The sequence below is a fragment of the Diadema antillarum genome, unplaced genomic scaffold, assembly GCF_040938485.1.
Source record: "Diadema antillarum isolate AM-2024a unplaced genomic scaffold, OU_Dant_1.0 seq00002074_RagTag, whole genome shotgun sequence".
Taxonomy (NCBI): Eukaryota; Metazoa; Echinodermata; class Echinoidea; order Diadematoida; family Diadematidae; genus Diadema; species Diadema antillarum.
This window is the reverse complement of record NW_027272721.1, coordinates 101851-124262: the sequence shown is the minus strand read 5'-3', so window position 1 is coordinate 124262 and position 22412 is coordinate 101851. Positions and strand designations below refer to the sequence as shown.

The following is a 22412-nucleotide window of genomic DNA, read 5'->3' as shown; positions in this document are numbered from 1 at the left end:
CTGAAAATGACAGGGATTTTAGAACGATGAAATACATGTAATATACAGTGCGTATAATGCAATAATAATAAATTATGGAATGCTTTGTCATTTGCCCGATCAATGTCTTGTGTCTTCCTTATCTAAAAACTCTAGAAGCAACAATCACAGATCTATTCAATATTATGATTTTTTATATTCAATAATCAACGAAGATTCATTTCAATTCAGTTGAATACAATCACATCATATTCATGTCCACTCAAGACATAAAAACTTACAGCACAATATTTGTGCAGTGCATATTAAATAAAAGGCAATCCAACTTTGGCAGTTTGGAGAGCTGGTATTTTATCATAGTCAGCTATGGAGAGCGCAGCATTGGTTGCGAGGAAAGGATAAGGAAAAGGATGTACGTTACAATGTATAGAAACTTTACATTTGTTTTACAGGCTAGGACTGAAATGATGGTAACGATATATGGTTGAGCTATGTCAGCTGAAGAATTGGAATATCCGAAATATGATGGAGTTACATATATACACTCAGCAAAAAAAGTAAGTTCCCCCCTAACATTTTTATATGTATCTCAAAAAGTATTTTACAGATTTTCATAATTCAAACGGGAATGGATAGGGAATTTCATTACTCATAACATGTATGGCATATCATTGCCACCAGATATCATTTTTGGTGTAAAAAACGCATTTTATGTCAAAATGCATGGGAAAAAAGTTGCACTTCAGGCTATATGAAGCATATTGTATACATTTCCTATGTAAGTTAGCAAGTGACCTTTTTAAATTGTGTGACTCTCAGGAATTTCTTCAGGTACAATGTGCTTCTCTATTAAACAGATGTTATGCATACTTTTTAAACAATAGCCTTTCCAATATGAAAATGATGGTAGAAGCCATGTGGTTTGTAATTCCAGTTTGGGTTGATCACATCCACGTGCCTATGGCCATTTTGCATCAAGCGCTCAAGTTGTAGATCAGTTTGTTGAGGGAAATGGCATCGAACTTATCGAGTGGCCTGCAAGATCCCCTGACTGTAATCCAGTAGAGAATCTTTGGGATATCATTAAGCGGAAAGCGAGCAAGAAGTTGAAAGATGACACTTCACTGCAAGAATTTCAGCGCATCTTGTAGAGAGCATGGGCCAACATTGAGCAGCGCCAAGTACAAACTTTAGTTGACAGTATGAGGACGAGATGCCGGCTGGTTATTGAAGCGTATAGTGGACATATCAATTATCAAATACTTCACTGTATGCTCATGAAAAGAAAGAGAGAGAAATATGCGATAAACCATGCTTAAATGTTCAGAATCATGAGTGATTGTTTGATTATTTGAGTAAAAGTCATTGCAAATCACTAAAGTGCAACTTTTGTTTCCATGCATTTTGACATAAAATGCATTTTTTCACACCAATAATGATATCTGGTGGCAATGATCTGCCACCACTCATGTTATGCGTAATAAGATTCCTTATCCATTTCGGTTTGAATTATGAAAATTGGGGAAATACTTGTTGAGATATATCCAAAAATGTGAGGGGGAACTTACTTTTTTGCTGAGTGTATATATACACATATAAACTCTATAATAGGCCTACAAGTTCTCTTATCTACTGGAATATGTATGTAAAAAAGGCTGTGTTCATGATCTTTACATGACATTGAAATTTAACAGAGAATTTGACATTTTACTTCCAAAGCTGGTAATGAACATTAAATATCATCATGTCATCAACATAACGCAGAAATAAAGGGATCCCGAAAACACACTTTGTCGCTCGGATAGGCCTCAAGGATTAATCAGATATAGAGAAGAGAAGCATCGAAAGTAATTAGTTTGCACAAGCAATACATGTATTATACTATGATCTTCTTGATTTTTCTCTTTGTCTAACAGACAATGTGATTGCTGCGTCAAGTCCACTTCCAGTCGTGATCAAATCTTGTCCAGAATCATGCCAAGAAAACTTACCCAGACACTGTTATTGTGATGCGATCTGTACCGCCCTTGGCGACTGTTGTGAGGATTTCAATGTTACTGTGACATTACAGTCGAAAGGGCAACATGATATACCAACTCTTGAGTATTGGAATTGTATTGATATTCAGACAACAGAGGGCTCCAAAAACTGGTTGCTTGTCAACAGATGTCCCCGAGGCCAAACCAATGCATCCGTTGTTGAACAGTGCGAATCAATCCGGAATGAACCAATCGTTACTGATGGTCTAGGGGTCTTTTATTCCAACAGACACTGCGCTGTGTGTCATGGATCGAGAGACGTATCAGAAGTCGGTGAATACGTCATTTACGACTACTACACTAATAACGGATCAATGAGCTCGTATGAATCCAACCGTTTCCTCATACTTTTTAAAAACAGTTCTATTCCCCCGCCTAGACTTTGCAACTTTTCTGTTTATAATGAGATTATAAACACATGTCCCGAAGACACTGGATATAACTCATCTGTAATCGAAAATTGCCAGAGATTTTCGTCCTTACTCTACGTCGATGGCGTCCCCTTCAAGAATGAATACTGTGCAGTTTGTCACTCAGTTCTTAGACTGGATGAGGTACAATACTTCAGCTCATGTCGAGTTCCTCTATTCAGTTTTGCATTTGTAACAGTCAGAACTGTCATATCTGATGTCCATGTGGTTGCAGTTGAGAACACTTTGGAAGGGATACCAATTCTATCCCATAACAGTGTTGTCAGACCGAGTTGTCCTGCTGGTTTGAAATTGAATAACTCGAGGTGCATTGCGGAGGAAGAAAACTGGCCACCTTGTGAAGCTATATATTCATCATATTCCGTGCTTCGATCTCGTGACGGGCGACCATGTGCTCCTGATGGATTGGGACTATTTTTGGAATTTGTGAGAATCACAATAGACGACACTGGAGAAAGCGTCCGAGATTCATTCGATATTCTCTCGAGAGACTTACCGCCCCGTCTCGTGATCGAGAACAACATCTACAACTTTACGCACGCCATCAATTTCTCATCTTGCCCAGAGAAAGAAATACAGTTCAACCAGTCTTGTGTCTTGGAGGGTGCCGCTTCCTTTGCGAATACCACGGGGGCTTGGTATCGCGGTCCTTATTCCATGTTCAAACCGGTTCATATACAAGGATCTAACTACATTTTCTTCAACGGGACCTACGTTCTCCCGCTTAAGTGGGATAACCTGACAATATACAGACGTGATAACGTGACTACCAGCTTTGTCATGAATCAAGAGTTTCATCTCTACGGAATACGCCAAGATATTTTCGATTGCCCGTTCATTCTGATTCACACGTATCAAAGAAGTGATCTTGGCAATGGGGCCGAGGCCCTGGTGTTCCAGAACGTCCTCATCGAACCTGGTGATTACGTCCTGCTCCCGAATGGAAGTGCGCTGGTGTGTTGGACGCAGGAAATTTCAGACAGCGGAATGTATATCAGGCCAATGTCGAAATTTGAAATCATTTTCAGCCATTCTGTGGTCGGTTTGTCTGCTGTTGGTCTCCTGGCAACCTTGGTAACATATGCAGTTCTGAAATCCCTCCAAAACCTTCAAGGCATCTCAATAATCAATCTTATTGTCGCACTCCTGCTCGGGCAACTTTTATTAGAATATCCTGCCACTTACGTTTCCCAATGGCCAGCTCTCTGTAAGGCAGTCGCCGTACTTACTCACTTCTTCTACTTGGCTGCGTTTTGCTGGATGAATGTTCTTGCCTGGCATCTACATCGAAGCTTCTCGCTCACAAGAGCAAGATCCCGGCCACTTGGGGCAAAACTTCAACATCATGTCTGCAAATGTGCAATAGTCGGCTGGGTTGTCCCAGGACTTTTCGTTTCTCTTTGCCTCTGCGCTCATTTGTGGGGGAGAGAAGTCTTGTCACTGCGATATGGTGGAAAGCGCTGCTGGATATATCCCTTCAAAGAGAACGTTATCGTGTTTTTGGTACCCATTGCACTAAGCCTCGCACTGAATTTGATACTCTTTATTCTGACGATAAGGGAAATTAAAGCTATCTCGAGCGATTCTGACATTCTGACCTGCAACAAGAAGACAGAGAAAAGAAAAGACCTCGTCATCTATGCGAAGGTAAATGATACATAAAACTAGAAATCTCCCTATTAAAATGGCGACGTTTAGAAATCTCCCTATTAAAATGGCGACGTTTATGCCTCCTCCATTATTGCATCATTCTCCAATAGGTCTATTGCACATCTCAACAGTGTAAGACGACAGTATCACATGATTGGTAAATGAAATGATATGTTTGAAAGTTTGATGGCACAACCCTAAACGTGTTTAGTGCTTATACAACGTACTCTCCTTAATTGAACCAGATTTCATCTGGGTGGCTCACTTGTTTCAAACAGCGAATTCGGGAATATGAGCATATTTTTCACTTGAACGAAAATTCGGTTGCCCTCTGCCAGTCAACACTTATACGTGCCATGCACGACACAAGGCAAATAGGGCTCGTGAGTTCGACATTAAGCAAACACGGCCCACGAGGCCGAAACCAGGCAAAACAGGTCCAGGCATGGCCATGCATCCGAGACTTTGCAAACAAGGCTCACAAGTCCGACACTCATTTCATCACACGTAATGTCCGTCTCGTAGGTCTTTTATTTTCGTCTAGTGCCGGACTCGTGGGCCTTGTTTGCCTATTGTCTGACTAATGGGCCTTATCAATTGTTTACTTTGTCTCGTGACAAGCCCGTGGGCCGTATAAGTCATGCGTGTCAGGATCGTGAGATGACCCAAATTTTTGCACCAGGGTGTTTAGATTATGTTTGAATCATGCAAATTGTGCGGGATATACATATCAAGCATATCATGTATGTTTGAGAGAGAAGTCAATTTAGAATGCCAACGTATGGCACCCCAAAGTATCGCAATCACTCCTTTGTAGTGTTACCGTGAGTGATAGTGATGATGTCATTATTAGATGATTAAACTGAGCTCATATTATTCAGAACGGCTACGAGGAATGACCTTTATTTAATTATCGAATATACAACAAGGCCTAAAACTCCGGAATGATTTATACTTTGTTTGTCCTGGTGGATTAATTAACATTCAGGTTCCGCAATCCTGAAATTCATTGGTTCAGTCGGGGTTATTAAGACTCCTTCATGTGGATAACCGCGCACGTGCACGGGCGGAACTGCACATTTGCACTGGGGCGAGGAAGCATTTTCGGGGGTATTTTTATGTTCGGTTTTCAGTATTTCGCAAGGAACTCGATGCAGAGAAGTAAAACGGTTGCAATAAAAAAACAAACAAACAATAATTTCAGCGCCTTATATTCTAATCCATATCATGTTTTCTCTTTTTTCTCCTGCAGATCTCCAGTCTTATGGGGTTCGGATGGGTGGTCAGCTTCATCGCTGCTGGGTTGCAGCTGTCAGGAGCCTTTTATGTCTACACTCTATCTGCGGCTGCACAAGGCGTCCTAATCTTCTGGTCGTTCGGTCTCAATGCGAGGGTTAGAAAGCTGTGGCGCGAATGGGCAAGATCCAAGTTCAGATGCCCCCACGAAGGAACTGTCAAGTCAAATGACTCAGCCGATACCGCGACCCCTCGCGTTGTTACAAATTCAACCTCCGTTTAGATGGAATCTGTTTCATTCCATAGTTGGGGTGCGAATATTTCTGTCATCTAGTATTTGAAAGCCTCACTTAAGACCACTTGTTCATTTTTCATTTTTCACCAGGCATTCAATTGCTAATTCTTTTGGAGGAATCTGCGCACCTTTGAACGCATTGTACACAGGTATATGGTGCCATGTAAATGTGAAACATCATTATAATAGTCGCATTATACGGATCACACAATGTCATGTAAATAGAATGGAGAATTTTTAGCATTTATATCACTGGTACGTGTACCAGGATGCTAAAATATATCGAGAAAAAGTTCCCATATACAAATCAGCAAAAAGAAAAAAAAAAAAGTGCGACGGTCGCGTTGTCTCTATACAGCCATTGTGAAGTAACTTCACTTTTTAGTGCACACAGGTTGAACAACATCAACGCATCAACGTATGTGTATTGCCTTCTCTTGGGAACTCATGGTCGCGCCCTAGAAAGGATCCGTACAGCGTCACAAATTCTAAAACGAAGACATCTTATAATGGAATGAAAATTAAATTCTCGGCATCAGTTTAGTTTTGGTATCGTCCTCTTCAGTTCTGTTCATATCCTTTTCCCGTTTGGCACAATGTAGCAGCTAGGAGGCCTTGCCGTTGAGAGTAGAAATAGATGCACGCAGGCCTTCTTTTTCTTTCGTCCGTTATTGAGGTCTGCTAGCTACTATACTACGGCTGCTACACAGCGTCAAAAAGTTGCCGTTAGCATCCTACGACTCGGGATGATCAAGTTGATAGGTTCCCTAGGAGGTCCAAGCCTGCTACACTCTGACAGGATGTGGTCCGCACTCTGCTCTGAAGCACCACACATACAAGTTGCTGACGAACGAAGGCTTCATTGGTGCATAATCGGCGATAAAAACGACCGATTCCAGTGCGAAGGCGATATAGCATGGATTGTGAGCTGCGCATGGCATGACGCCTCTTGCCAGTTATGCTTCCACTGCTCCATAAGATTGAAGTTGGAGTTTGCAAGCGATACTGCTTGGCGAGTAAAACAATGGACAAGAGCCTAGGGGTTGGCTGTCGAGGTTTTGGGCTGTTGTTATGGTGAAGGTGAGATGTGTCCTGTTGTGGCTTCTTAGCCAGTTCCGACATGTGAGGTTCCCTATGGAGTGCTGGTGGAGGAATACCCGACATGACATGCAGATGCATGTACTTCACTGAAGTTGGGCGTAAACGTCCCATGATATCACGGACTGGGCTAGTCAAGTCGATATTTAAAAAAAGAGAGAATATCAGATGACATAGCAGCTGATGTTATGAATAATCAAAAGGTAATGCGAGTTTCTTGTACATCATTTTTTTTTTGTGTGTGTGTTATGTTCGATGAACATCTTAATTGGGCGCCTCATATAGATGATGTTCTACATAAAATATCTTGTGCAACAGGTGTAATTTATAGGATAAGACATTTGTTATCGTTAAGGATTTTATTATAATTATATCTATAATGCCACTATAATGCCACTCTAATGCCACTATAATGCCACTAAATGCGGCAATATTATTGCCGCATTTAACATATTGTTCAATAATCTGGGGCCAATGTTCAAAATCTCTATTGAATCGTGTGTTCACACTCCAGAAAAGGTCATTTCGTGCGATGATAAATTCTCACCTTTAACACCTACCAAACCTCTGTTTAAAAAGCTCCAGCTTCTTACTGTATTTGATATATGTAAATAATAAACCACCTCTTTTATGTATACGAATACTCACAACTTATTTCCCTCTGTCTTTGATAATACACGTATGTTCAAATATACGAGAGATATTCATTTATATAAAACTAGACAAACTGCTGACCTGTATTTACTTTTCTCAGATATTTTACATCGCAAAGATCTGTGAAAATATCAAGGAGTACGTGTTTGGAATTCGGTGCCTGATGAAACGAAGTTATGTCCTTCTCTTGCCTCTTTTAAACGCAGATATAAAAGATATCTGTTGAATAACCATAATTGAAGTCTTTGCAGAAATGTAACCAAACGTTCATGTGATGTCTGCAATATATATCTTTTTACGTAAATTGTCACTCATAGTTTGCCTCTTTTATTTGTCTTTCTTCCCCTCTTTTCTAGCGTATCTTATAATGTACACAAAATCTCAAGTGGGTGCCCAGCCGTAGAAAGTCCAATGGCCTCTGCTGGCCCCTCCATTTTCTCTCTTGATAGAATTTCATTTTGTAATCCTTTCTTTTTTTCTCTTTCTCTCCATTGTGCTTTTTTTCTTTTTGTACCTGTATATTGTTACCTTATGTAATGTTATTTTTTTTCACTTTGTTCTTTGTTATTTCAATGAGAATTTGGAAATAAATGAAATAAAATTTAAAAAAATGAATGATAGGAGGGTAGGTGAAGGCTTATACATCGCCGTGTAACAGCCTGATTGACAACTGTGGGTTTGTGAACGAGGTCTTCAGTGTAATCGCAACCTTTGTAAAAAAATAGTTACAATTATTCATCATTACGTCAATGAAGATTCCGTTCTCACTATACTATTCAACTCATAATCTATCAAAACTCTTCACATATCACGAAGGCATTCTTCTGGTGTTGTGTAATCTGCGTAAAATACTTACTATCACAGAATTGATATTAACATGGTCCCCGTGTAACCATCCTTCAAATTAATAGTCCAACGAAAACATGAAATAACGAATCTCTGGAATAAGGCCAAATATTGCAGGCAGGAGGTGATTAATACTCTTTTAAAAATCAAGTTGACCAAATTGCTGACATGGGTCGACGTGGATTCAATAATCACATGCCACTTTGACCGTAACATCTTATGACTGTCAGCATTATTTCTGTCTCGGGAAGCAGGTCGGAAACCCTTTCGAATCTTAATTCCTTATCTTGTTATCTTTGTCTGCTCGTGAACCAAACGGAATGGCATTCCTTTTTGTGTTAAGCAGATCGTCTCTTTTTTGTGTGGATCTTTCCTGCTGAATATTTGAAGAACTGGGCACTTAAAAGAGAGACGAGCATTAAACTAGAAGTCAGATAATGTTCGAGGAAAAAATGGTGCGTTAAGCATACTTGCCACTTTATAAAAACAACTTATCTTTGAATTTTACACAGCCTTTTTTTATTTTCTTAATGCACAACGACCACGAATTAACATTTTGACGTTACCCTGCAAAAATTGTGGTTGGAAGACAATAATACAGCTGTAGCATGTGTTTTACATGGACGATCCCAGCGGAAAACAAAACAGAAGAAAATGAGAGGCTATTAAACAAAACACTCGGAGAGCAAATACCTTAGCCAAGTAGCTCATTTCCATCAACATTAATTGTGATTCCCACCCTATGTTTATTAGAGTCATACATTCAGATCATGGGCGTCATTAGACTCCTTGACCATCAAAACATTATTCCACTGACGACTAGCCGCCGCTGCCTCCGCCGTACTTACTGACAATCAGCGCAGTGTCTCCGAGGGTCTCACAGAGCGACACATGACTTTGATGCGTGCTCTCAGTAGTAACTGCAAGCGCGAAATCTACTGTTCAGAAATCCTGAACCAAGACGGTGACCCGGATCACTACCAAAATGCATTATGCTTTAAGTGTGTAATTATTGGACCGACCGACAGAAAATTAACACAGATATAAACAAAACCTTCTTGGAGGAGGTAATACAGTGCACTCCCGTTATAACGAACACGGTTATAACGAAATTCCAGTTACAAGGAAGTAAAAATTCAGGCCGCAGCATTATCCACTCTATTGCTTTTGCTTGTTTGTTTTATTTCTGTACTAAAAATCAACATATGTCATACATAAAGGTCCACAAAAGAAAAATACATACGGAGGGTAGCCCTTGTATTTGTGTTGTTCATTTGTTCGGTTATAACGAAATTTCGATATACAGTAACGAAAGAAAACTGCCGGTCCCGAGGACTTCGTTATAACGGGAGTCCACTGTAAAGTCTCTCAGCACAGTGACTTTTCCTAAAGTGAGGGATATCTCAATTGCAAAGTTCTCAAATTCCTTAAGTATAATACTTTTTTTTTTGAAACCGTTGATGCGTGGTGGTCGGTGGGGATGTTTGTACAGTCATGGAATTGACAGAGTAAGGAGTACAGAATTATTGTATTGTACAGGTATTATCATGGAGTGAGTTTCAAACTTCTTGGTATTATGTACATAATATCCAGATGTTTTATAAGCTTGATCATCTTGGTGTTTAATCATTACAATATTGTACACTTTATATGTTATGTGGTGGTGTCTAAAATAGTAATCCCCCACCTAGACAGGGCTAGTTAGCGCACCCAAGCTGGTATACATTGATCTGTTGTGACGTCATCTTAGCTTTTTTAATATCTCGGCTACGATCATAGCATTTGTATCATATTATTTACATATGTAATTAATATACTCGGTGGTCATCCTTAATCAAAATGAACGCTCCGCAAACAATGAAATTAGTGATTAAAAGCTGAAGTGGCGTGTGGTCAAACTGAAAATAGATGTAGGCCTTGTCTTGTCTCTTCCGTTGCCTATTTTGTAATGCTAGTCTTGTCTCATAGATGTTTGTTGTCATGTCAGTCTCGTCTCTGATTAATCGGCTTTCGGGTCTATGTGTACTGATTAATCTTTTCCTATGTTTAGGCCTACTTATTCTATGTCTTACATGTACTCGTGTATAGTGTATAGCTGCTGTCAGTGTATGACACTGAAATCACTGGTGTAGTGTGTGTGTGTGATGAGTGCTGGTGGATGATGCTGCTGCACTGCTGATGTAATTATTGCAAGAAAATATTCCTTGATGTAAAGCACTAACAATAACGTTAACCCACTTTTTGATAACCCAGGAAACAGCTCCCCCCCCCCCCAAAAAAAAAAAAAACAACACCAACAACAACAAAAAAAAAACAAAACAACAACAAACAAGCCTAGTTAATAAAATAAAGGATTCTATTTGGTACTCCGGGATACCAAAAAAAAATAAAAAAATCATCAAATTGTGTAGACTTAACATATCGAACCCTTGATCAAGAATAGGAGGAAATAATCACATGAGCAAAGAATAGTTTTATAACAAAAAAACAAAAAACAAAAAACCATGCCACCTCACCGGACAACAAACAAACACACAAACATGAGTAGCATACGTTTCACCTGATTAATACAATGATGATTATATCACGCGGGACAGAGGCATGACATAATGTATGAAATTTTATTCCAAAGAAAAATGCGGGCAAAGCATGCAATGCAGCAATACAATGAATCATAAATGGCAGCAAAACAGTGTACAATGTATTACCATAGTGTGCAGACATACATTTGTTTGTATTTTTTTACTACGCTAGATAATCATAGACGCAGACATGAAAATGTTTAGTAAAATAGTTTCCACACATGATTTCATTGTATAAGTACGAGTACGGAAAAAAAAAATAGCTTAAGCATTATACAAAAATATAAAAACCTTTTGATTAAAGAAGGTTAAGCAAGCCACAGAGGCAAATTTCAGACATATTTGAACAGCAACGAGTAAATAAAGAATAATGACGAAAGTATGTAGAGAGCAGAATAGAAAGACACCCCCCCCCCCCCCCCCGGAAAATAAAATGACAGGATGTCAGGACGCAATCAACTAAGCTGTAATGACATCTATGACACAAACACACAAAAAGAATGTGAGTTTCTAAAATACTTCCTTCGACAGAGGCGAGTAAAACACTTACAACACATCGTAGCTTCATTGTGTGTGTTTTTTTTTTTTTCATTTTACACTTTTAGTGTGCCCCGTCTGCTAAGTTCAAGCCCACTCCTTGACCAGGTAACTTAAAACAGTTACATACTTGTGGGAGGAACGCGGACTTCGTATAATCTCCGGTGTTAACCCATATATTTAAGCGTATGCTGGAAATGACGGAACGTCCGGAGTTGCCATAGGCGTCATCAACCTTTGCACTACTTGTATAACATTTGAAAGCACTTTGTGGGCATACAAGAACCCCTCCCCCCCCCCCCCCCCCAGCAACAACAGTGTTGACTTCAATTCTTGCGCATTCCCTTCTGCACGATGTTTTATACTGCAGTAAAAACATCGTCTGCCACTATTTCATGCCCACCTCTCGACCACGTAACTTAAAACAGTTACTTAGTACATGTACATTCATTTTGTGCGTTGAACAGAACACGGACTTTGTATGTATGATGTTTCTCTGAGAAACCTAGCTATAAACGTCGTAAAATATTTGTAGAATGTAAGAGGTTCGATTGACGTCTGCAGTGCGTTTAAACGCACTTTGAAGCAAACAAGTCCTACCCCCCCCCCCCAACTAAAAAAAAAAATCCATCAGAACAAAACAAAACTAGAGAAGCAATCTGAGAGCGCAGACCTCCATCAAACAGCTAATTTCCACCAATGATCTTGTTCTTCCGTATAGATCAGTGATTTCTACCCGTAAATGCATGCTAAAAATCGCCTGAGTTCCCAATAATAGAAGCCTTTTGTTACATCATGAACCCTCAGCTGCGCGGCGCACCTCGCAGTTAAGGCACGCACTTTAGTGGGCGTCAGTAAAAACCAAAGAAAAACCTCAGAAATGCGGAGCTTGAACTCCCAAGTTCATTGACCCTACCTTCCAAAATATCGAAAATCCTTCATAAAATCCGTAAAAGTTTCCGGATCACTACCAAAATTTAATCATCTGTTCCTTGTGTTATTCTCAACCTTTCCTAAGAGTTTCATTTAAATTCGTTGTCAACTTTTTGAGTTATTTCGCACACGGATAAACAAACAAGGGGTAACGAAAACTAACTCCCTTCCTTGGCGGAGGTAACAAAGAAAACAAATGATGGTGACTTTAAGTTTGGCCCTTTCCCTTCTGCACTATAAAGGCATCCCAGTCGTTGTTGAACAGCACGGTGCCGTCGTCTTTTCTCTCCGAGCACTCAGCGGAGCCCAGGTAGTCCAGGACCTCCTGATGGAGCTCCGGGGTTCCAGACCCGCGGAGGTCGCAGACATGCGCGAGGAAATCAACGATGAGGTTGCCCTCTTCCGACTCGGGATCGAAGCAGCTGGTGATGTCGACGCGAGACGCCTGTCTCACGACTGTGAACGGGATGCCGTTGGCGTTGAAGGCGTCGCGCAGATCCTGCGTGCACATGTAATGGCTGTTCTTGTCCTGAAAACGAGCATAGCGTTGCCACAGATTCCAGAAGCCACTGGCGTCTAATAGGGTTAGCCAATTTCACATCGTTTGAAGAAAATCGTCGATCAGAAATCAAGATTTAATTCAAAAGCGTTAATCGGGAGGAGGAAACAAAACAAAATGTGACAGTTAATCAAATATCAATGATGATGGCACAAACTCAACAACAGTCAATACGACAATTTGATTGCACCTTCAGCGGCACTTATGTCAGGTTCGAAATGATTTTAATGGAGAGATTCCTCCTGAAAGTGATACATCTGATACATGAGCATTGATTGTCATTACTGGTCTGATTGCATAACTTATACAAAGTTTTATTCGTGTTCAGTATTCTGCACATGTATTTCACAACCCGATAATCATTCCTCATTTCATCAATTTACATAACGTTCATTACATCTCTAATTCATCTTCGGTTCTCTATACGTCTGTTATACCTCTATTTCCATTTTGGATGGTTTTACACTTCATGATGTAATATGATTTTATGTATCTTTCTATCAACCTGTTAATCTGTCAATCCATCTATCCATTGCGTGCGTGTGCTACTGCGCGTACAGGCTGCTTAACATGATTCGTCTTATATTATGATAATGTCAGTTCGTTGTACACACGTATTACTCTTAATTCGCCATCATCTTTTTTTTTACCTCCAACAACAATGATCAACAGCATTCCCCCGTCCTCCAGACAGTCATGTAGATAGCGAATGGTGTCGTTCAAGTCGTCCACGTAGTAGACTGAGTGAATGGCACTGATGAAGTGGTACTTGGGATGCACGCCCGTTTCATTCAGCTTCCTTCGGTAGCCGTCTAGCGTATCCTCGCGGAGGTCGAAGTCGATCCCGGCGAATCCTTCTTTCCCATCGGCGATGAGCTTACGATACATTTCAAGCTGGCTGGCAGCGGGCTCGATCACGATGTTTTGAACGGCCTTGAAATGAGCTCGAATCTTGGCTGCCATTTTACTGTCCATCTCACCTAAAAAAGTTTAAAAAAAAATGAAACAAAACAAAACAAAACAAAATAAAGCAAAATTGGGTATATTACTAATATTACATTAACAAGAGACCCGCGGGTCTAGCGCTCACCTGAGTATCGCAAGTTCACCTTTCACGCAGTCACTAATCTAAATTATTCACAGCTCTACCAAAATTTGACGAGGCATTCTCAAGTGGAAGATGAAAATGTACAATAAGGGCCCAATTTTTTCAAGATTCCTTAATTTGGGGGAATTGGGGCCCCCTGGGGCCCTCTGGGTGGGGCATGGTGCCCAGTTTGATAAATTGAGATCCTGACCACCTAGGGATGCTACCTGCCAAGTTTGACAAAAATCCATCATGAGGTTTTCAGGAAGAAGATGAAAATGTACAATTCAGGCCCCCATTTGGACCCTTCCAACCACCCCCCTCCCCCCTACCCCCAAGAGGGGCACCCCTGGATCTCCTATGAACAAACTTGAAACTACAGTCATTAATGTACTCACTCATAGTATTATCTCAGCTCTATAACTTCTGATTCTAGAGAAGATTTTTAAAGATTCCTTCATTTGGGGGGTTTGGGCCCCCTGGGGGCCCCCTGGGTGGGGCATGGTGCCCATTTTAACAAATTGAGATCCTAACCCCCTAGGAATGCTACCTGCCAAGTTTGGTGAAAATGGGTCATGGGGTTCTCAAGAAGAAGATAAAAATGTACAATTTAGGCCTCATTAGGACCCCTCCTCACCCCCACCCCCCCCCCTGGGTCCCAAGGGGGGCACCCCTGATTCTGCCATGAACAAACTTGAAACTACAGTCATCAATGTGCTAACTCATAGTATTAACCTAGCTCTATCACTTCTGGTTCTAGAGAAGAAGGTTTTTGCGGATTCCTTAATTTTGGGTGGTTTGGGCCCCCTGGGGGCCCCCTGGGTGGGTCATGGTGCCCATTTTAACAAATGGAGTTCCTAACCCCCTAGGGATGCTACCTGCCAAGTTTGGTGAAAATGGGTCATGGAGTTCTCAAGAAGAAGATGAAAATGTACAATTTAGGCCCCATTAGAACCCTTCCCCACCCCCCTCCCCTGGGTCCCAAGGGGGGCACCCCTGATTCTGCCATGAACAAACTTGAAACTACAGTCATCAATGTACTAACTCATAGTATTAACTTCGCTCTATCACTTCTGGTTCTAGAGAAGAAGATTTTTACAGATTCCTTAATTTTGGGGGGTTTGGGCCCCCCTGGGGGCCCCCTGGGTGGGGCATGGTGCCCATTTTAACAAATTGAGTTCCTAACCCCCTAGGGATGCTACCTGCCAAGTTTGATGAAAATCGGTCATGGGGTTTTCAAGAAGAAGATGAAAATGTAAAAAGTTTACGCACGACGGACGACGGACGACGGACGACGGACGACGGACGACGGACGACGGACGACGCACGACGCACGACGCACGACGCACGACGCACGACGGACGCCGGACGAAGGGCGATCGCAATAGCTCACTTGAGCCTTTGGCTCAGGTGAGCTAAAAAGGAGAAAAAGGTTCTGGTCAGCCGTTATGAAACTTGTGTAAAATGAAGACTGTCCAACAAGAAAAAGAAAAGGAAAGAAACAATAAAAAGAAAGATAAACATGTTGAAAGAGAGACGAATATGCGGACACCAACCAATTAAGCAAAACGAAACGAAATGAAATAAAAGTTACGGAGCTGATGATATCACGAACCAGTTACACAGCAAATAATCGCGTTAATGTTATTTAGACGTGTATTTTCTCACCTACACTGCTGCTTGCAAGAAGCCTATTAAAGTTTAGACTTGTGATTTCTCTCTTCTCGTTTGTTCACTTCGTTAATCCGTTTAAAGGCATAGCATTTCGGGAGCTCTACATTTTTACCAGTGTCCATTATAGTAGATAGACACGAGTAAAATTTGAATGAGACATGGTGAGAGTCACGTGAAACTATACTACCGGGGAGACTTCGATCCTCTTTTTGTCTTTTAATTGACAAAGATTCAGAACAATACTGGCAATGCATAACATAATACATTCTGACCAGTTCTAGCTGCTGCAGCGAGACATGCGAGCTGGTTCCCTCACGCTACAATAACACGAACTACTAGTACGGAAGGAAATTACGGTTCATCAGAGGGATTCGCTAGCGGCATGATTATGTCAACTTCTGAAAGTCTACGCTCAACCTACACAGCCTGCGGAGAGTTGGGTGAAAATCCGAGTGACACAGATCAGCAAAGCACAAACTATCTAAATAATACACACAAATTCACACGATGTCAAGGACACAGACACAAATAGACACAGACAGACAGACACAGTCACAAACACAGATCATACTTGACGTTCTTTGTGTTCATTTTAGCTACTCGTAGGGATGCACAGAGATTCACTGGAGATTTTTGACACGTTCAAAGAGAATATCTGCTCCAGCATATATTTGCGAATCCATATTAAAAAACTAATGAATACAAAGAACGTCAAACACATTATGGACTATTGTATTCTCAACAGATGCGACCGCATCTTCTTATTTCTTAATTTGTCGGGCATTCGCTCTAGTATGTTGAAGCCTACAAACAAATTGAAGGTTCATTTTGAACCCTTTCATATAGTTCTAGTCTCGGTTATATTTTGCTTGTTTATTCATAAATGAAAAGAAATTTCACGTAATGACTAAACATATTATCAAACAAAATCCAATCCTGTCCAGAAATAATGTACAAAAGTAGACCGACATATCAGACCTGTATGTCGTGAAAGTGTTTGAAACTGTACCCTCCTGGAAAGCCGATTTCATCACTTCTAAGAATCGATTCCGACAAATAAACTGATAATTATGGTCAAGCGCACCGGAACACTTTTGGTTTTTTGTTTGTTTGTTTGTTTGTTTGTTTGTTTGTGTTTGTGTGTTTTTTTGTTGTTGTTTTTTTTGGGGGGCAAAATCTCGACGGGGGCACATTATGTGACGGTGTGAAATCCTCGGCGAGGGAGCGAAGCGACTGAGCAGGGGTACCACGGTAGGGACTTTTTGCAAAACAGAGTACAAAAGTCGCATTTATAGAGCATTTAAAAGCAAATTTCTAGGAAATTACACATAGTGGAAATTTTTTAGTGCGAAGGACTATGATTACAAGATACTGGGGTACGTTTATGTGACGGTGTAAGATCCTCGGCGAGGGAGCGAAGCGACCGAGCAGGGGGAGGGTGTGGGATGGGGGATACCCCCCTCCCACGGTATAGGGACTTTTTGTGAAAACAGAGTACAAAAGTCGCATTTATAGAGCATTTAAAAGCAAATTTCTAGGAAATTACACCTAGTGAAAAAATTTAGTGCGAAGGACTATGATTATACATGTAACATACTGGGGTACATTCATGTGACGGTATAAGATCCTCGGCGAGGGAGCGAAGCGACCGAGCGGGGGTACCACGGTAGGGATTTTTTGTAAAAACAGAGTACACAAGTCGCGCTTATAGAGCATTTAAAAGCAAGTTTCTAGGAAATTAAACATAGTGAAAAAAAACAGTGTGAAGGACTACGATTATAATATACGGGGGTACATTATGTGACGATGTGAGATCCTCCGCGAAGGAGCGAAGCGACCGAGCGGGGGGGGGGGGGGTGTTGGAGGGGGGTATCACGGTAGGGACTTTTTGTAAAAACAGAGTGTATAAGTGTAAAAGTGTAAAAAGTGTAAAAGGGGTATTAAACGTAATAAAAACAAACTTCACTGCGAAGGACTATCATCATAACTTATGAAAACTCTTTATTTTACTATATGTACGGGTAGAGCGAGCGAGACACTTTCACTTTGCCATTAGTCTGAAATGTATTCATTAAAAGCCTAAACGTGATCGCATTGTTCGAGCAATAAAAATTATTCTTATATTGTTGAAAAGCATAGAAGAAAGGGAAAATGTAAGGTTTACTAGAGGTTTGTTTCAGGGGGCACACTCGAGGAGGCAAGGCTACCATCTATGCACCAAATTGAGTCATAAGTAAATATTACTGTATAAATATTATAATGTATGTTCATAATGAATTTCCAGTTGTGAAATTGACAACTTTTAGACAAGAAAAGTGCCTTTATTGTTCATTTTGGTCTTTAAATAATTGATTGATTATTTATTACAGGGGGCACTTGTGTTAGTATTATTATTATTTTTTTTTTGGGGGGGGGGGGGGGGGGCAAGTGCCACCCCTGCCCCACCCCCCCCCCCCTGCTTCCGGCGCCCTTGGATATGGTATAATCTTCAAATATATAGTTCTTGAAAAATCAATGTTGGATTAGCGTCCTTACATTTCCAGTCGAGTAATTTTGATTTAAATAAATTTCATCAATCGACGTGATTTCGCGCATCCCCTTGTCTGTTGCCCCATTATGCATTGTTCATTCTTTTCTATTCTCTTTTTGTTTTTGATATTAAGAAGTGATGGTGAAAAGTAATGATCATCGTAAAGACTTGTCTTTGGCTGTGTTTATCAACTTTCCCCAGTTTAAACGACTTTCGAAAACCCTTTCGATAGCCCTTTCGATAGCCCTTTCCATATCCCTTTCCATAGCCCTTTCCATAGCCCTTTCGAAAGCCCTGTCTGCTCCCTGTACTATTAATGTGCCGCTTGTTTTCGTCGGCTGCGTTTATCAACTTTCGATAGCCCTTTCCATAGCCCTTTCCATAGCCCTTTCGAGAGCCCTTTCCAAAGCCCTGACTGCCTGTACTATTAATGTGCCGCTTGTTTTCTAAGACGGGACGGCGAAAAGTAATTACCATCATAAAGACATATCTTCCTTTGAGAGTGACGAGTCATGATACAATGCCACATGAATCAATTGTCTTCCTATCTGTGAGGCAGCTCCAGTTTAGCACATACTTCAAATATTTCTGAGTGGCGGCATGAGACATGGGATCAAAGGGAATGAGACTGTTGTTACTCTATTTCTCAAACCTTGTTGGTGAGAGAAACACCTCCTTGTTCCAAGCATATGCGTGCATTACACACAGCTGTATGTATACACCTGTGTACACGTACTCGTGTGCATTATACGTGGCGCGCGTCTTTTCAGAAACTGGAAACGCATGGTTGCGTAACCGCAGTATGGCGACCTAAAGGGCTTTCAAAACAGCTTTGCGTTTATCAACTTCGAAAGGCTTTTACAAACAGGATTCTGATAACCTGTTTAGGAAACCTGTTTGGATCGTCACAAATTTCGGACTTTCGAAAAGGCTTTCCTAAAGGGCTTTCAAAACAGCTTTGCGTTTATCAACTCGTGAAAATTCCTTAAAAGCTGTTTGGATAACCTGTTTCTGCCGAGAAAGGAGAGTTGATAAACGCACCCTTTCGTAAAAGGCTTTCCTAAAGGGCTTTCAAAACAGCTTTGCGTTTATCAACTCGTAAAAATTCCTTGAAAGCTGTTTGGGTAACCTGTTTCTGCCGAGAAAAGGAGTTGATAAACACAGCCTTTGTTAGAAAGTTCCTGGTCATTATGCAGTAATACATGAATCAACTGCCTTCCGATATCTGCGTATAACCATAGCAGATCCAGTTTGACTCAAACTTCAAACAATTTTTAGCAGCTTCATCAGACAAGGATTGAAAGGGGTGACTCCATCTCTTGAACCTCCTTGCTGGAGAGGTGCATGACCCTCATAATCAATACAGGCCAAAAGAAGAAGAAAAAGAAAACTGAGAAGGCAAACCAGGGTTTTAAAAGAGAAACGACCACATTCATGAAACCTTGTGTAATAGCATGAACAAGCAGTGGATGAACAGTTGAAAGAACGACTAGGTTGAATTAAACTGAAATCACTATAACGATCAACAACTGTAGTAGTCAATCCGACCAATAACGGCCTTATCACTGAATATTATGCAGTGGTGGATCCCGGAGGGGGCGCGTGCATCGCCGCCCCCTTCCTTACGGAATTCCTAGATCCGCCCCTGATATATCATTCCTATTATAAAAGAATGTGTTCCAAATCTTATACTTGCACTCATTAGTTCTATTTCTTAGTTATGGGTAGTAGTTATGGGTGAACTCGGCCTAGCGGGTAAACTCGGCCCCTGTAGCGCCCTCATTACAAAGGACCGAGTTTACCCGTAAACCTGAGCTAGGTATTAAGCATATTTCGCCGCATGTGCAATTTGTATAGTGCCGTACTTCATAACTGATGTGTCGGTTTGCATAGACTAATGTTGTCACCGGTATACCCAGCTTCTTAATCACACCAGTCCCTATATAGATTGATGAATATACATGTAGAGCCTGCTCTATGGCAACACCTGGAACTACAGCTTGCTGGCATTAATTACGATTAAGATTGCGTTGCGATTTGGGGCAAAAAAAAAAATGGAAAGATTCTGGTTGTCGCAGGCAAATAAGGAAAAACAATATGTCAGAAAAATATCAAGCCTAGCTTTGCGTTTACATACACACACACACACACCAAAAAAAAAAAAAAAAAAATGTGTAGGCTATCATTCCCATGGTTTATGGCAAATACCTCCACTCCACTTCTACTTTAACAGTTTTTTTTTTTTTCTCATCAAAGCCTGTTCAGTATTACAGGTTATTCCGGGAGGTAATACAGACCTGTACGCCACTCGACTATGTACGCATTGCGTCGAATAATCTAATCTTACAGCGGACATAACAACCTTTTCTAACCATTTCTCAACAGCACGAGGCTATACTTCTCAACAAACAAAATGAGTGGAGGATAAGTGTATAATTATAAGGTGTTACAAAAAACATTTCCCACTTTTGATCCTTGGTAGTCCAAAAACTATATATCAGATAACACTGACATTGATGTGAGCAATAGCTGAATAGTGTACAATTTTGTTGGCGGTAATTTAAAAATGAAAGCATTAATCAGTTTCATTGAATTCAAGATTTATTTTTAGTAAGATTTCAGATTTTGCTCTATTTTCAACCCTCTGTACAAAACTTTAATTTTGCACAGGACTGGTGTCAATTGGTGTGTATGAGAGTGTGTAGTTAACACCCAGACAATGGTCCTGAACAATGGCCAGGGTTTGAATGCTCTATTACATATTCATGAGAATAAATTCCACTATCACAGCTGTCTTTATTCATCCCGGAATGAAGTGTATCCAAGCACATGAAAACACGTGCTTATTCTTTCGATGTGCATGTTGCATGCGTTTTACTCTTTACCATGATTTCAGACTAGCAGTGCCCAGGGCAATCCATCATAGATTATTAATAAAGCATTCACGTGCCTTGGAACAAGTCAGCAGAGGTAGTATTCGTGGTATTCATGTCTATACTGTTCAGGGTCATTGTAAGCACACACATACTGTACACACCCATCGCATCGGTTCCTGTGTAAAGTTCAATTTTGTACAGAGGGTTCAAATTGACCAAAATCTGGAACTTTAACGAAACTAATTCATTTTCTCATATTCAAATCACATCCAACTAAATTATACACTATTCAGCTATTACTCATATCAATGACAGTGTTATCTGATGTATAGTCTTTGAACTATTAAGGATCAAAAGTGGGAAATATTTTTTTGTAACACCTATGAGTATTAGCTCTATAGTTCTTACCCGAGCCGCTGCCGATTCCCAGCATTTGGACTGTGGAGTCTGCGGGAAAGCGCTCTACAAGCCGGTTAACCACTTGTTGTGGGAAAACTGTATCTCCCCATGTGGATAGGACCTGAAACTTGGCGGATCGCTTGGCATAAGCATGGAAAGTTTTGGTGTAGTAGTCAGGGTCGTACATAAGAGGTTTCAACTTGGCGTGCTCCATCGTCGGTCTTGATGTGAAGTTGATGCTCAGAATAACGCCACACTTTACCGCATGTACTGAACATGTGCTTTTGACGATGATCCGTTTTGCACGAGGTGCAGTTTAATGTTCGCTCTGAATCGCACCACCAGTGCACTGCGGGTCACGTGAGTTCCTCCGTTCCGTATGATTGCTACAGTGTACATGTACATGAAAACTGGCCTGATTGACCTCAATGACCCTGCACGCTCAAAAACTCACTACACAGTGCTACACTACTATTCCGGGGAGTCCCAGACAATGCAGATACCAGGGAGGTGCTCTTTCAACCTTTGTAATTACAGTGTACTAGGTATATCGAGCGCTTTGTGTAGCGTTGAATATACATGAAGGGTAATCTTGCCGTGCCCGTTTTCTAGGTGCAAGTATCGATGTTTGATTGTTTGACAAGCTTTACAAACGGATGAACACTGCATGGACGCTATTTGCCGTCAATAACTTTTGGAATGTGATCGAACTATCAGGGCTACCCCTCCCTCTCTCCACCCATCGCTTCTCTCCCATTGTCTCTCTCCAGGGAGGTGCCTGCTCTCTCCCTCTCCCCACCCACCCCTTCTCTTTTTGGAATTGAGACTGAGAGGTGAACGGAATCCATAAATTATTGTTATATGCATTTCCCAACGCGGACGATTATTTCGGAACTAATCACTTTGGAGCCTTGATTAAACCTTGGATTTCTTAACTTCACATGGCATGTGTTTGATCAGAATTCATGCTTTTCACAAGGGCTGAACAAGTCAGGGCCCTGTTTTAT

At 40.9% G+C, this 22412-nt stretch overlaps 1 protein-coding gene across 1 annotated transcript; it reads right to left on the bottom strand.

The window, feature by feature from the left end:
• Positions 1–12047: 12047 nt before the first annotated feature.
• Positions 12048–21713, bottom strand: LOC139713842 (histamine N-methyltransferase-like). The gene is made up of 3 exons (XM_071625547.1): positions 21415–21713; positions 13490–13819; positions 12048–12856 (listed from the first exon to the last, which is right to left on the bottom strand). Exons 1-3 carry the CDS (start codon positions 21617–21619, stop codon positions 12489–12491), a joined length of 903 nt encoding a protein of 300 aa, XP_071481648.1. The 5' UTR covers positions 21620–21713; the 3' UTR covers positions 12048–12488.
• Between the last annotated feature and the right edge of the window lie 699 nt (positions 21714–22412).